This window comes from Macaca thibetana, chromosome 5, assembly GCF_024542745.1.
Source record: "Macaca thibetana thibetana isolate TM-01 chromosome 5, ASM2454274v1, whole genome shotgun sequence".
Lineage (NCBI taxonomy): Eukaryota > Metazoa > Chordata > Mammalia > Primates > Cercopithecidae > Macaca > Macaca thibetana.
This window is the reverse complement of record NC_065582.1, coordinates 34,451,531-34,467,218: the sequence shown is the minus strand read 5'-3', so window position 1 is coordinate 34,467,218 and position 15,688 is coordinate 34,451,531. Positions and strand designations below refer to the sequence as shown.

Sequence of the window (15,688 nt, the reverse complement as noted above, 5' to 3'; positions counted from 1 at the left end):
AAAGCATAAAGAAGACAGGTAAATACTTTAGTTCCAAGCAAGTATTACTAGTTATCCAAATGAAAACATTTAATAAAATCAAGTAAGCAGCTACTTCCAAATATTTTAGATAGGAAAAGCACATAGACTGCATGCACTTGAGTTTTCCTCAAAATTCTGAAAATTATATCTGAAATGCAATGATTCTACTTGTGTATCTAAGGTAAACATTTCTTCATAGAATCATCTAGCCTAAAGGTGATGATATTATAATGTAAGAAGTTCCACTTTGTTGTACAAATCCTTTAATTTTCTTTCCCAGCAATATTTTATGGGTACAAAGGAAATTATATGTCAAAAGCAATGGAGAGAAAGCATTTGAGAAAATGGAAGAAGTGCTGAGACACTGGAGTCTACCCTGAAAGACAAAGCTTCACCTGAGGAGATCTGCAAATTAGTAGCTTTTTGCCAGAAGGCATTCTCTACTCTATGCAGCTCCAGTAATAGAAGGCTACAGCCTTGGTGGAATGACTTGAGGGGACAGAGGATAGAGTCTAGGACCACGAGATCAGCCAATGTGGAAAATAGTAGAGGACAGTGACCACAAAATCTGCATATGAAATTCACCAAAAACCTTTACCACCTCTATTTGTGGCATAAGGGAGACCTCAGAGGATCCTGTGAAAGCATAGAAGCTAGAAACTGAAAAGAATTAAGCAGAAATTTCAGCTGATATCCATTGCAGGAGAAACAAGATTGGGAATTTGTGTCCAGCGATGATATCTGCTTGCTAGAAAATGTGTTTGGAGGGACATAAAAGAATCGAGAATCTCTACAAAATATCATTCACAACACCTAGTATTCAATCAAAAGTCACTAGATAAAGAAACAGAAAATGGTGGCACTTATTTAAAAAAACAAACAAACAAAAAAAAGAGAATGGTCAGTAGGAAGCAACCCAGAGATGACTCACATTTTACAGTTAGCGGACAGGACTTTAAAGTAGCTATTATAAATATGTTCAAGCACTTCGGGGAAAATATATGCATGATGGCTGAAAAGATGGGGGATTTTATCAGAGATATAAAAAATATAAAAAATACCAATGGAAAAATCTAAAGTTGAACACCACAGTAAGTGAAATAAAAAATTCACCTGGAGAACACTTATACTTTGCAACTGCAAATGGAACTTTCACAATATACACTTATGCTGGGCCATTAAAACAAAACAAGACAATTTCATACAATTTGAAATCATAAAAGATACATTCTCTGGACTGCAATCAGTAAACCTGAAGACTGAGTAACACAAGTTATTAAATGAAAAACAAAGAGGAAAAAAATTTAAGAAATATAAACAGAATCTCAGAGATCAGTGAGATATACTAAAAATTTCAATGCATGTGTAACTACAGTACCAAAAGGAGAGGGAGAAAAATAGGGTGGGAAAAAATAATCTTCCCATTTCACAGACAGTATCAACTTACATGTTTGGAAAGCTCAACAAACGTCAAGCAGAATAAACATAAAGAAAGCTAGACCTAGGCACCATATAGTCAAATTGCTGTAATTAAAAGATAAAAACCACAATCTTGAGTAAAATTCCTGAAAGCATTCAGATGAAATCAACACATTATATAGAAAGGACAATGAAATAAATGATTACAAGAGAGGCCAATAAAAATGGAAACCTATAAAGAGCTGGAGGTAGAAGGAGGCAGCTATTAGACAAGAAGGATATAATCACATCACCCACCCTTTGAAAACAAAGATGAGACAAATACTTTTAGAAAAGCAAAGACTGAGAAAAATCCATCACTAGTAAACCTGTATTATAAGAAATGTAAAATAAGTTTGTAAGACTGACAGGGCACAAAATGATAATCTGAATCTACAGGAAGAAATGAAGATCCCTAGAAATTGTATATATTTATAGATATATATTATCTCTATATATTTATAGATATATATTATCTATAGATATATATTATCTATATTTATAGATATGTTATCTATATATATCTACATAATATATGAGAATAGAATATATTATCTATATATAGATATTATCTACAAATATGTATTATCTATAATATATTTAGCAATAGAATGTTATCTATAATATATACAATATATAATACAATAGATATATAATATATATTCTAGCCTTCTTTATTTAAAAGTCTAATAGAAAAAACTTAAAGGGCTCTTTAAAGAAAAGTTATAACTTTATTGTGGGGATTATATGATATGTAGATATAAATGACAATAGCACAATGGATGCAGGAGTATATGGAACTATATTTTTATATCAAATGTGAAACAATACCGTATCAATTCTAAATAGACTGTGATAATGTTTAGATGTATTCTTTAATCCACTGATCAACTCTGAAAAATATAATGCAAACAGATATAGATAAAAGGTCAATAATAATAAAAATAAAAAACTAAAAAACTCATGATTATCTCCTCAAAAAAAGGCAAGAAAGGAGAAACAACAATAAAAATAATAATTTTTAAAAAAGATAAATAGAAAATAAAGAGAAACAAATTGCTCCTAAATCCAACCATATCAGTATTTACATTAAAAGTAAATTGACAAAATATTCATAAATGGACTAAACACTACATTAAAAGGTACAGATTGCCAGACTTAATAAAAAAGTGACACCAGGTGTGTGATGTTCCCCTTCCTGTGTCCAAGTGTTCTCATTGTTCAGTTCCCACCTATGAGTAAGAACATGTGGTATTTGGTTTTCTGTTCTTGCGATAGTTTAGTAACAAACCTGCACCTTGTGCACATGTACCCTAGAACTTAAAGTATAATTTAAAAAAAAAAGTGACACCAAACCCTTATTGTAAGAGATTCACTTAAATGAAAGACAGAATTAGTTTGAAAGAGAAAAGATAGAAAAAATATACCATGGAAACACTTGTCATAAGAAAGCTGAAGTATTAGACAAAACAATCTACAACCTAAGGAAAGGAATATTACCAGAGGTAGAGACATTTCATAATGCTCAAAACATAATAATAATAAATATGTATGTGCCTGATAACAAAGTTATAAAATACTAACAGAACTAAAGAGAAGTATAAACAAACCCACAAACATAACTGGATATTTTAATACCCCTAAGTTGGTAACTGGTAAACAAATTAGATGAAAAATCAGTAAGGCTAAAGAAGATCTGCATGATATTACCAACCATGTTGACCAAACTTCAACTACACAACATTATATTCAGCACCTGGAGAACACATCTACTTTGCAAATGCAAATGAGACTTCCACAAGATACACTATCTTGGGCCATTTAGAAATAATAATAATAATTTGTAAAAATTTGAAATCACGTAAGATACATTATCTGGACCATAACAAAATTAACTTATAATTAACAGAAAAGTATATGTAGAGAAGAACCAAGTATTTGAAAATAAAATAAATCACCACAAAATAACCAACTGGTCAAAAAAGAGATCACAATGATCACTATATATTATATGTATCGAAAAATCACTATGTACCCCATGTACAATTATTATTTTTCAAGTAAAAAAATGAATTTCTAAAACAGGAGATCACAAGGGAAGTTAGAATATATATTTAAAGAAATGATAATAAAAATAAAAGGCATCAAAAAATTGGGGCCACTAAAGCAGTACAAAGAAGAAAGTTTACATCTTTCAACAGGTTTAGCAGAAAACATGAAAATCTTAAAAATGAGTGAGAAAATTTTCAAATCTAAAGATAAGCAAATTAAACCAAAAGAAATAATACTAAAAATTAATGAAGCTGGAAACAAACAATAGAGAAAATTATTAGGTTGGTGCAAAATGATTGCGGTTTTTGTCACTGAAAGTAATGGCCAAAACTGCAATTATTTTTGCACCAACATATAACAAGGCCAAAGTGGTTCTTAAAAAAGTTTAATGAAACTAAGCAATGCCTATCAAGATTTAGCAGGAAAGACAGAAAACACAAATTATATATGTTAGAAATAAAAAATGAAATGTCATGATAATCTTACAGTCAACAAAAGAATGTGGTACTATCATGAACAACTATGTTTATAAACTCAACATATCAGATGAAATGGACAAACTTCTTGATAGACACAATTACCAAACTGGTAAAACAGAAAACTGAGTACTGAAATATCTATCTAAAAAATCAAATTTAATGACAAAGATGTCCCCACACAGAAAATTCCAGGCCCAGATAATTGTACTGGTGAATCCTCTCACCAGTACAATTAAGAAAAAAAAAAATACCAAACCTTTATAGAATAAAGGAAGAAAAGACATTCCCCAACTCATTTGATACCCAAGCCTGATGGTAACATTGTAAGAAAAAATTACCGACCAATAGCCTTCATAAATATAGATGCAAACATCTTAACACAATTTTAACAAATCAAATTCCACAATAAAATATTGCACCATGACTAACCAGAGTTTATCCCAGGAATGCTAGGTTTAACATATGAACATTAATGCACCAAAATTCATGGTCATCTAGAACCTCAAAATACGACTTTCTTAGGAAATAAGGTGTTTACAGGTTTAAACAGTTAAGATGAGGACACACTCAATTAGGGTGGGCCCTAAATCCAATGCCTGGTATCTTTTTTTTAAGAGAAAGAAGAGACACAGAGACGCAGAGAAAACACAGGGAAGAAGGCCACATGGGATGAAGGCAGGGATGGGAATGATGCAGCTACAAGCCAAGGAATGCTAATGGACTGCTGCCAACCACCAGAAAGAAGCTGGAAGAGGCAAGGAAGGATTCTTCCATGATGCCTTCAGAGGAACATGGCCCTGCAAACACCTTGATTTCGGACTTCTGGCCTCCAGAACCGAGAGAATACATTTCTGTTGTTTTAAGTCTGTGGCAATTTGTTACAGCAGCTACAAGAAACTAGCACAATATTCAACTGACCAGATAATTTTCTTAAATATAAAGTAATTGCTTGGGTTTCTTCTTCTGGTTTTCAGAACAAATTAAGAAACAGCATGGTGGTGTCAGTTAGGCGTATATCAAATTGTCAGTTTTACTGGTAAAGTTCAACTGCAGAACAAGATTTGAATCGATAACCTATTGTGCTTCCTAATACTTTCGGTCTGAATTGGGGGGTTCCCCCATTTAGTCAGAGCAGAAAGGAGCTCCTCTCCGCGCCTTCTGCCTCACCTCCCAGGGAGCAGATCCTTACACACCAACACTGCAGACAAGCGATGAGAAAAAGAAAGAAGCTTGGCCAGGTGGCATGCAGTTCCCTAATCTGTCCAAGCAAATTACGGGGAAGAAATGTTCTTCCTGTACTTTTCCCTTCTGAAATGTTCATAAGGGAAAATTTGCTTCTCATAATGAAATACAAAGAGAAAAACGAAGTGTTCTCCCTTAATAACAATGCATAGTAAACTTCCTGATAGAAACCTGAAAGGCCACATTTAATGCTATTGGAACATAACCGAAAGAACGCAGAACAGTTTCATGAACATTCAACACACATTTGTTGAGTGAATAAAATCAAATAAATAAAATGACACTGACTATATTGTTCTTAGCCATAAATTCCATAATTTAAAGATACATAAATTTAAAAAATTATTAAAGATAAACACTATTATATAGATTCAGAAAAGCAACATTTTTTGACATTTTACTTTCTCTAAAACTGGATAAACTCTACAATCAGTGGTGTGTTATAGTTTAATTGTATGCATTTCCTTCTTCCTTAGTGGTATGTAAAATAATGCTACATTTTATAATTGGTGCAGTTTTAGATTCGGTGGAATACAGTATATTTTTAAAAATTATTTCCTTATCAGTTGCAGAAGAAAATATGTAAAACACACACACACACACAAATTCATTCTCTCCTTCTCTTTTTCATAATCAGATAAAAAAGCACAAATTCAAGAACACAATGCAGCAGTTTAGTGGTAGTGCTAACCTCAGGATCAAGGTGTTCAGAGAATGCTTTTTTCTCAGCTTCTACTTGTGTGCCATTCGGTATTGGAGGGGAAGAAGGTGCAGAATGTAACTCCAATTCTTCACTGAGGGCAGTTTCTTTATCTTCTAGTCCATCTTTCTCTTCTCTGTGACTATTCCTTTTTAACATACTCCTTGGCCGAGGTGATGGTTTAAAGTGATCATCTGTGTCAAGGCTGTTGTTTTCTGCTGAAAAATAAAATGCTTAAAGCATGTGTACAAAAAAATGACCATGGCTTTATCTATCTCTCTGGGTGCTACCATACTTCCCTCCTGTGCCCATGCCCCTTCGCTCTCTGTCCTGAAGAGTCCAGATGAAGCCCACAACTCTTCTCTATACAGAGCTCTAATAAGTCACAAATAAATGATAGTTAATAATCAGGCCAAATGCAGTGGCCCATGCCTGTAATCCCAGCACTTTGGGAGGCCGAGGTGGGCAGATCACGAGGTCAGGAGTTTGAGACCAGCCTGGCTAACATGGTGAAACCCCATCTCTACTAAAAATACAAAAAAATTAGCTGGGCGTGGTAGCTCATGCCTGTAATCCCAGCTACTCAGGAGGCTGAGGCAGGATAATTGCTTGAACCCAGGAGTCTGAGGTTGCAGTGAGCCGAGATCTAGATCATATCATTGAACTCCAGTCTAGGCAACAATAGCAAAACTCCATCTCAAAAACAAAAAACAAAAACAAACAAATAAAAAACAAAGTAAAAAAAAAGTTGTCATCCTGAAAGTAACCACTATAGTTTAGTTTCACAAGAAGTTAACTCTTCAACATTAACTCCTATAGTATTCAAAAAAAATGTTAAAAAACAAAACAAAATCTTGCCCCAGTTTCTACCACTATAAAATGAAGAGGTTCATCCATCAACTCTTTGAGTACCAAGCCCTGTACACATTACTAAACCTCATAATCAACAAAGCAGCAATGGACCTGTCCAGGGACTTTACAGGTTGATTTTTCTAAACAAAATTACAAAGGTAAGTGCTATTATAAGGATCAAGATGATGATGTTGGCACCCAAGGGATAGGAGTGCTAACTCTCACTAGAGGAAGAAATCTTTTATGAGTTAATTGTTCTGAGTCAATAAAACTTCTTTAGCAGTTATTAAAATTTCACTATTTCCATTACTTCCAAGTTTAAAACAAGAATCTAATGCTGATATGCCTCCAGCATTTGAAACATAATGGGAAGACTTTCCATGTATATATTTTTTGCCTGAATTTTACCTGCTATACACATTTATGTTTCTATTGTTCTACAAATGCATTTCTCTAAACTTCAAAACTGTTCTAATTAACATCTTCCTCCCATTTACCTACAAACAGGCTTATGAACGCTGCCAGAAGATTCCACAACCATACCAAGTTGGTATTATTATAAATATTTCCTTGACAATTTTAGCTATCTCCTAAACTCCAGCCAAATGTTCAACCCCAAATCCAAGGGTCCTAGATTCCTCCCTCTATTATCCCCTAAATCCAAAGTATCAATATATCCTATCGATTCTACTTGCCAAATATCTCATTTATTCCACTTTCTACATCCCTACTGTCGGGTCCTTACCCACTCTTTCCTAGATTACTGCTTCCATGATATTTACAAAATGCAAATCAGATCACATCACTCCTCTCTACAAAATTCTTCAATGGCTCCCCATGATCCAATCCTACAGAATAAAAGCTTAACTGCCTTTGAACAACATAAAAGGGATTTTATGGTTTTGTCCTTCACTGCCTTATCCACAGCCATTTTGTCATCTGTGTTTCTGAAATGCTGGGCTAACAGTTGTCATGAACACATGCCACAATCCCTCTAATCCCTCTTACTACCATACCTTTACCTAAGCTGATCCCCCTGCCTAGAATATCCACTTCCTGCTTCTCCTCCTGACAAATGCTTCCATGTCTTTTGAACCTCAGTTTAAGTAGAGTATTATATAATGCCCAAAAGAAGGTATTGAGCCCATTTTTTGTATTATTGTGGTAAGAACACAACATGAGGTCTACCTTCTTAATACATTAAGTGCAAAAGACAGTACTGTTAACTATAGGCACAATGTTGTACAGCAGATCTCTAGAACTTACGCATCCCACATGACTGATACTTTATACCTGCTGAGTGTGTTTATAAACAAATGCCAAATAATAAAGTGAATAATCAGAACATTTATAGAGTGCTAAATTTATGCCAATACTGTTCTAAGCACTTCAAATATGTTAACTCATTTAATTGCCTCAAACTCCTAGAGGTAGGCAACTATTGTCCCATTTTTAAAGATGAATAAAATGAGAACAAAGAGGTCTCATGCCCAAAGTCACAAACTCTAGCAGGCTTTAGATCTCAGATTAAAGGAGAAGCATCCTGACTCCAAAGTTCATGATTTCAGTCATGTTAGTGTTAAAAACATATCCTGCAAAAAATACTTTCATTTTATAGAGCAACTGTCACTTCAGTAGTGATTATGAAGTCTGGTTATTATACTTTTTACAAAAGACAAGCAAGGACAGAGAAAGCCTTCAAGCTCTAATAGTTTCATAAAGCACTACTTGCTCCTCAGCAATATCTCACCACATTAAAAATATTGAGTTCCAAACCTGTATTAAAAAAAAAAGTCAAATAATTTAGAGCATAAACTCATGAACCACATTCCCTCTTTCAAAGATAAATCATTCATATATTAATTTATTCATTAAAATACTTAATATATTCTATATGCTAGATATTATCTTAGGAACACTAGCCTCAATTTTTACAAGAACCTGAGAATGACAACTTTAATATGTTTTCTACAAAAAATATCACTTCCAAAAGTACTGTCAAGTTCCCAAAAAGAAAAAAAATGCCTATACTTTAAGAAAAGTGCTTTTTTTGGTAATCAATGTATACAATTGCCTATTTAGGTAATTTTTATATTACACATACTGAACATAACATTGCATATGTAAGTAGAGCATTTAGGATCCCGATGCCACCTTGTGGGTAAAATACAGTATTTCCTTATCCATTTTAATGTACCACAGGTTTTTTTTTTTCTTTTATTTTTTTAAGGTATGAAATAGGTAGATTATTGCTTTCCTGATTGTCTACCATAAACTTCTAATTATATACGTCCACCTGTCTCAGACAAATTTTTAGCTGCTATATGCTCGCATTCTCGTAATAAGAAAGTTCAATTATGTTCCTCTTCTCTGCAGCATTGATTTCACTCACTATACTTGGGAGGCACATTTTAACAAGTTAATTCTGTTTCATTATGCATCCTGTTTGCATTTTTGTAGTTTTTTATAGTTTATGAGATGCACTTCAATAAATTCTCACAACAATTTTGCAGGAATAGAAAGAGGGCTATTTTTAGCTTCTTCGTCATGAGGATAGTGAAGCTTATTTGCTGAAGTCATATATAACTAATATACAGTGGCTTTTCCCCAGGTGTCCTGGACATTATTCTGTGTTCTTTGCTCTGCTTACATCCTTTGCTCATTTCAAAGTTAATTAGATTGTGGGGTCAGGAAGAAATGAGCAGTTCCCCAATACATGCCTGAAATAAAGTTTTGTCTGATGTTACCACTGGTATCTAATACGCAAAGTATGAAATATTTACCAGCACTGTATTTACTGATGATATGGAAGGAGATTTTTATGATGGTTAACATCAACTAATAATTCCTTTATACAACAGAAAGAAGATTGAAAAACACAAAATCCTTTACCTTGCATATACAAGTTCATGAATGGTGACCCAGAGTATGTGAGAGGGCTTGGTCTGTTTCATTCTATCTTTGTTCCTTTATGCTTAAAGCTCAGTATAATTGTGGGGAGAACTACTGTAACCCCAGATCACACTGGGAACTTTGCTTTGGAAAACTGAATCTTAGTAGAATTTCATAGGCAATACAGAGACCAAATGGAGATTCTCTTAATGAGCACCTAGAAGCTTCAAAAAACAGCAGCAGCAATAACATAACTCATCCTTCAAATACACAAATGTCAAGAAAATTTTCTGGCACAATGTTGGTATGGCAAAGATTGTTTTAAAGATTAGTCCCAATATTGTTGTAACTCTAATCTTTGGAGTGTGAGAGGGATTAGACAGCATTCCATTCCAGTTCCATGCCTACAAACAAAACTGAAGCTCACACGTCTAGCTGTCTGCAGATCCACAGCTACGGATGCTATGGATAACTAAAGGTGCTTTGGCCTTCTATCAGGCAACAGCCTAGATGCAAGACAAAATACAACAGGTCTGTAAAATTGAAGTTAAGTCTGTTTTTCTTAAATATATACTAGCTACCATATAAAAAATTTTGGGACTGATTATCTTAAAATAAACTTCCAAGAAATGCAATTACAGTAATCCTAACAAATTACCTGAAGATGTGCTTTTAATTGAAAGAATTCTGGGTTTAGGTTTCATTTTTATTTTGTCTTTTTCAAATTCCTTGTCCTTATTTTGAGATTCAGAGGAGGATTTTACAACGATGTCTTCACGCCCGTCGGGTGCCATTTCCTCATCATTTTTGATGGCACACACTGGCTCATCTTTGGTTATGTTACCATTTGATTTCTTGGTTTTCAAAAAAGATAGTTTTGAAGGATTCTTTTCTTCATCATCTGATATATGAAAGTCATTCATTTTTTTATTAACTGAATTTTCATCTGCTGAAGTGTCAGAAAAATCACCTAAGGAAACTGAAAAATTGAAAAGAAAAAAAGTTTTCCACAGTATTTTTAAAAATTGTCAAGGTAACGTTAACTTAATCAAAAAGTTTACCTTAAAAGCTACAAACAAAATTCTAACAATGAATACGCACAAATGTATTTTATGAATAGACTTGCAGCTCTAAAAACACAGCTAACTCAGGCATGTTTCATTAACATTTATGAAATAAAAATTCCAATTACATTAATTTATTCAAAATGTATTTATTGTGTGTCTTTAGGGTACCAAACAACCAAATACTGTTTGCTCTGGAAAAAGCCATCCAAAGGTCCCTAACAATCAGCCATGTAGCATTTAAATTAGGTTATGGACTGTAAAACTTTTATTTGAAAATTACTTCCTCATATAAAATTAAGAATGGATGAATTTAATTAGTAATTACTAATTATCTTTTTTTCCATAAAAATTTTGGAACTACAATTCCATCCACACCAGAATACTAGATTTACTAAGAATCATAAGGAATGCTAAGTTAACTATATAGCAGTGATTTAACTGTGGTTATTATTGGTTTTACAGAAATCATTAACAACTATTCACCAAATTTTAAAGAATAAAACACCAGGCTGGGCGCGGTGGCTCATGCCTGTAATCCCAGCACTTTGGGAGGCCTAGGCAGGCAGATCACAAGGTCAGGAGTTCGAGACCAGCCTGGCCAATGTGGTGAAACCCCGTCTCTACTAAAAATACAAAAATGAGCTAGGCGTGGTGGCGGGCGCCTAGAGTCCCAGCTACTCAGGAGGCTGAGGAGGAGAAGTGCTTGAACCTGGGAGGTGGAGGTTGCAGTGAGCCGAGATCGTGCCACTGCACTTCGGCTTGGGTGACTGAGCGAGACTCCATCTCAAAAAAAAAAAAAAAAAAAAAGAATAAAACACCAAGTTTAGAATTCCATATGCTTAATGCTTACACCTGAAACTAAAATATTAATATTTTTACATAGCTAAGAGAAACAAAATTATAATCGTACTGATATATGAAACATGAAGAGTCTGTGGTTTTTAAATTTACCCCTTATCACAGCCCAAAAAAAAAATCTGATTTATAGTAAGCATTATAAAAGTACTTCTAATGTGCACCAAAGTTTAGTTCTGTGGGACCTAGTTACTAACTAGCTATAGCATCTCCTAGGGTTGATCTTAAAGATGAACCTGTTTTCTCCAATGTGGTTTACCACTGGCAGCCATCCTTTTACTGCAAATCTGCCATCAATTAATTTATATTTTCATATACACATTCAGAAAACAAAACAAAACAAAGCAACAACAACAACAACAAAAAACAAGAAAACTCATACGACTTCTTGAAAATTAAGAGTGGCTTTCTACTAATTAAAACGTTGAAAGTCTAAAACTAGTGACTGCATAGGTATTATTTTAACATACGTGATTGAGGGGATGGGTAGTTGGGGGGCTGGCTAAATACAAAACTAAGGAAGCAAAAAGAAGAAAACTGGTTCACGTTTCCATACTGTCACGTACCAATCTCATCACTGTCGAAGTCATCTGAGTATTCAGAACTCCTTTGTCTGGCTGAGCGAGCTGTAATTGCTCTTATTAGCTCATCCTGAAATGAGATACTGAAATCAATTTCCATCTAAACATGGAAGTATCATATTTACAAGTAATTCTTTAAACAAACAATGCTTGATTAACAACTGCTTTCAGACTTAGGTTTCATTCATCTAACAAATATTTCCTGCAAGCTCACTTTATGCCATGTACCCACTTTATGCCTCATACTCAATGCAGAGCATCACAGACAAGAGCCCTTCCTCATGCAGCTTGCAGTTAAACTAGAGGAGACACATATTATCAAATAAATTAATTGCGGGTTATAATTAGAGCTGGAGGTTAACAAACAAGAAGGGGCTCAATTTAGATTATAATTTATTAAAAACTGGTATTTTGAAAGAAATTGGTATTTTTAAGAGCTCTTGTCTCAGCATATTTCAGAAATGGATGCAATCAATATTGCAAACTTAGAGGCTGAGTTCAAAATTGTAGTGACTCAACAGAAAAAAACTTAAACATTATGTTACAACAGAAAAAAAAGTTTTTATATAAAAATGGCAATTTAAGGCTGCAATTCCACTTTTAACTTAGTAGGAAACTAGTATTGAGGCTACTTCGGCAGTCTTAAAACCATATAGGGGAGTTTGTAATACTGAATGCAGTCCAAACATGATCATGTGCAAAACCTCAAAAGAAATATCAGATTTACCCCTGCTTTATATAGGACTGTTCCTAGACTCACCAATTTCAACCCATCTAATACAGTGCTTACACTGTGAAATGATTCCAAATAAAAATACTTTACCTGGAAAGTAGTTCTTTTGGTAACTTTTGGACTCTTTGTATATGCCAAAGTGGTGCTAAAAACTTCATCAGACATAGTGTATTTTTTTCTCGTTACCTTTTTAAAATAGCTAATTATTAGAATAATTCAACTTCTGATGGTGGCTGAAATATACAAAAAACAAATCAGACTTTGCATGCTTGAGAATTTATTTTACTACATTTGATTGTATTCTCCCCGCAAAGGTCAAAGAAAAGCATCTCATATGAACATTGGGCTACATCTTCACTTAAAAATGTAAAAGGAGTTCTTGTAAAGAAATAGCAAATTATCACAAGCTTATTTTAAAAAAATTCAAATGGAAGATATCCTAAAATAAAAATTCAAATGGAAGATATCCTAAAATAGTTTTGCAACTACTTAAAAACTCTGCAAATAAATGATTACAAGTTAATAAGACAAAATGATGCCAATTAAAATAGAACACCTTATTTTTCACCTCTCTTCTAAAGTATAACATTGCCTTCAAAATTACTCATGTCTTATTTAAAAGGCCATCAAAAGGATCGTCGGCGTAAAAATTATAAGCACCACATCAAAAAAAACGTATCTATATATTTGCATATAGCGCTATTCAAAGAAAAAGATCTTAATGCTAACCCGCAAACAGCCAGCGATATGGATTGCAAGCCACTTTCCTCTCACAAAAGTGTTAAAGAGAGCCAAGTAAACAAAACGACGAAGCTTTCGCAATGAGCCGCATTAAAATCGCGGTTTCCGTGCTCGGAGCAGAGGCCTGGCAGGGCCGCCCATAGCGGTGCGCGCCCGGGGTGCCGTTCCCTACCAGGCCAGGTGACGTCCGGGTGCTCGCCGCTCCTCACCACGCCATACGCTGAGCACCAGCGAACACCAGGCCCGTGCACGCCCAAGCGCGGTCTCTGTCGGGATCCCCCATGGTCCCCAGGTCCCGCTTTCTGTCCCCAGGTCCCGCTTTCTGTCCCCAGCCCCGGACGCCCGTGGCCAGTTCCCCGCGACCCTGAGAACCAAGAGCCAAGCCTCGGGTAGGACCTGCTCACCTTGGCCTGGGCCTGGCTGCGCCCGCAGAGCCGGTCCTGGACCGAGCGAGGAGGAGGGGCTAATAACAGAGGCGGAGGGCGGTTGCTAGGAAACAGCGTCTCCGGGAGGAAGTGACTTCCCTACTACCGGGTCTCTGGGGTACCCAACACCGCTCTTCGGCCTAACGTGTCGCTGCGGCAACCACCTAGACGAAGGAAGTGACATCACTTTCCTGGGTCTTGGGAGAGGGGTTCTTGATTGGCCGCTTGTGTGCATGTGTTGTTGCCTAGGAGACAGGACCCACCCAACTCCCACCCAGATAGCCTTACTCTTGCCAATAGAGTAAGGGCCCTTATCTGCACGTGTTGCAGATAAAGCACATTGGTCGTTTTGCCACAGTTAGGACGTGAAGTTCTCTGAATCCAAGTACAGTGTCAGTGGATGGGACAGAATAGTACGGTAGTGACGTTTGCAGAACACTGCTTCTGACTGCATGTTTGAATCCTGGTGACCCTTTCCTACACACGTGATTGTCCCAAGTTAAGGTCTTTATGACCCAGTTTCTTCTTCTGGGGGAAAACAAAAGTGTACTAATAATAGACAACTGAAAGGCTGCTGTAAAATTGAATGAAATAATGCAAGCGGAACACTTGGAAGAGTGCCTGAAATTGTATTCGGTACTAGATATGCTGCTCTTCATGCAACTAAGCTGCAAAGGGCCTGGAGAGAAGTCAACTCTTGTTATTTTAACTTCTGTTGTATAAAACCCAAAGATTAAAAGCTACAACATTGGATATAAAAACTGAGTCTTTCAATAAAAAGAGGAATGGGACAAATTAACTCAACATACTTTTTTAAAAATCATTTTTCCTAAAAGTACAATAGTTCCTCCTTATCCAAGAGGGATCCATTTGGAGATCCCCCAGTGCCTGTGCTGAAACCATGAATAATACTAAACCCCATATATCCTATGTTTTATCCTATGCTTACATACCCATGGTAAAGTTGAATTTGTAAACTAGGCTCAGTCAAAGATAAATAACAGAATAATTATAGCATACTGTAATAAACGTTAAATGAATGTAGTCTCTTTTTCTCTCAAAATATCTTATTTTACTGTACCATAGGTAGCTCATACTGTGGATAAAGGGGAACTATTGTACAACAATCTCACCATTTGCCTATATTCCCGAACCATTTTTAGCTTTTCTCCTCCTTCCTTGTTTGTTTCCTTTGGTTCAATGCTGCTGAGTATTCTCTAAGAGGCTCTTCTAGCTCCAATCACATTCTTATATCAACAGATAGGAGGTTCTTCAACTGTCAGCTACACATCTATCCCTGCTAATTTCTTCATTGCCTCCACAATTTCTATAAGGGAAAAGCAAAATCTGCACACCTGCAGAATTAGCACCACGTAGATGCTGCTAAAGGATTTTCTGCCTGTGCCCTCTGGAGGGGTGACATCATGTCCCCCACTGCACCAGGGCCCCCTGAGCAACACTTGGAGCAACCAAGGGGTGCCACACCAGAATGTGGGGACCAGTGACTTCAGGGATTGCTGGGAAGCAAACCCCAAGATCCCCAGGGCACCCTAGGGCCTTCCTTGGAAACTGTACTGCCCTCAATGCTCT

General features: G+C 35.6%; 1 protein-coding gene across 2 annotated transcripts in view; it reads right to left on the bottom strand.

The window, feature by feature from the left end:
- MAP9 (microtubule associated protein 9) overlaps window positions 1-14,203 on the bottom strand; it is a 37,619-nt gene extending 23,416 nt beyond the window's left edge. Inside the window, exons 1-5 of one of the 2 annotated variants that reach the window (XM_050791271.1) lie at window positions 14,078-14,203; window positions 13,023-13,165; window positions 12,185-12,269; window positions 10,355-10,675; window positions 5,944-6,170 (exon numbers count right to left, since the gene is read on the bottom strand). In XM_050791271.1, the coding sequence (XP_050647228.1) occupies window positions 5,944-6,170; window positions 10,355-10,675; window positions 12,185-12,269; window positions 13,023-13,097 (708 nt within the window). In that variant the 5' untranslated portion in view covers window positions 13,098-13,165; window positions 14,078-14,203. The remainder of the gene's footprint in view (window positions 1-5,943; window positions 6,171-10,354; window positions 10,676-12,184; window positions 12,270-13,022; window positions 13,166-14,077) is intronic. The other variant, XM_050791272.1, reaches the window with a different exon arrangement.
- Window positions 14,204-15,688: the final 1,485 nt, after the last annotated feature.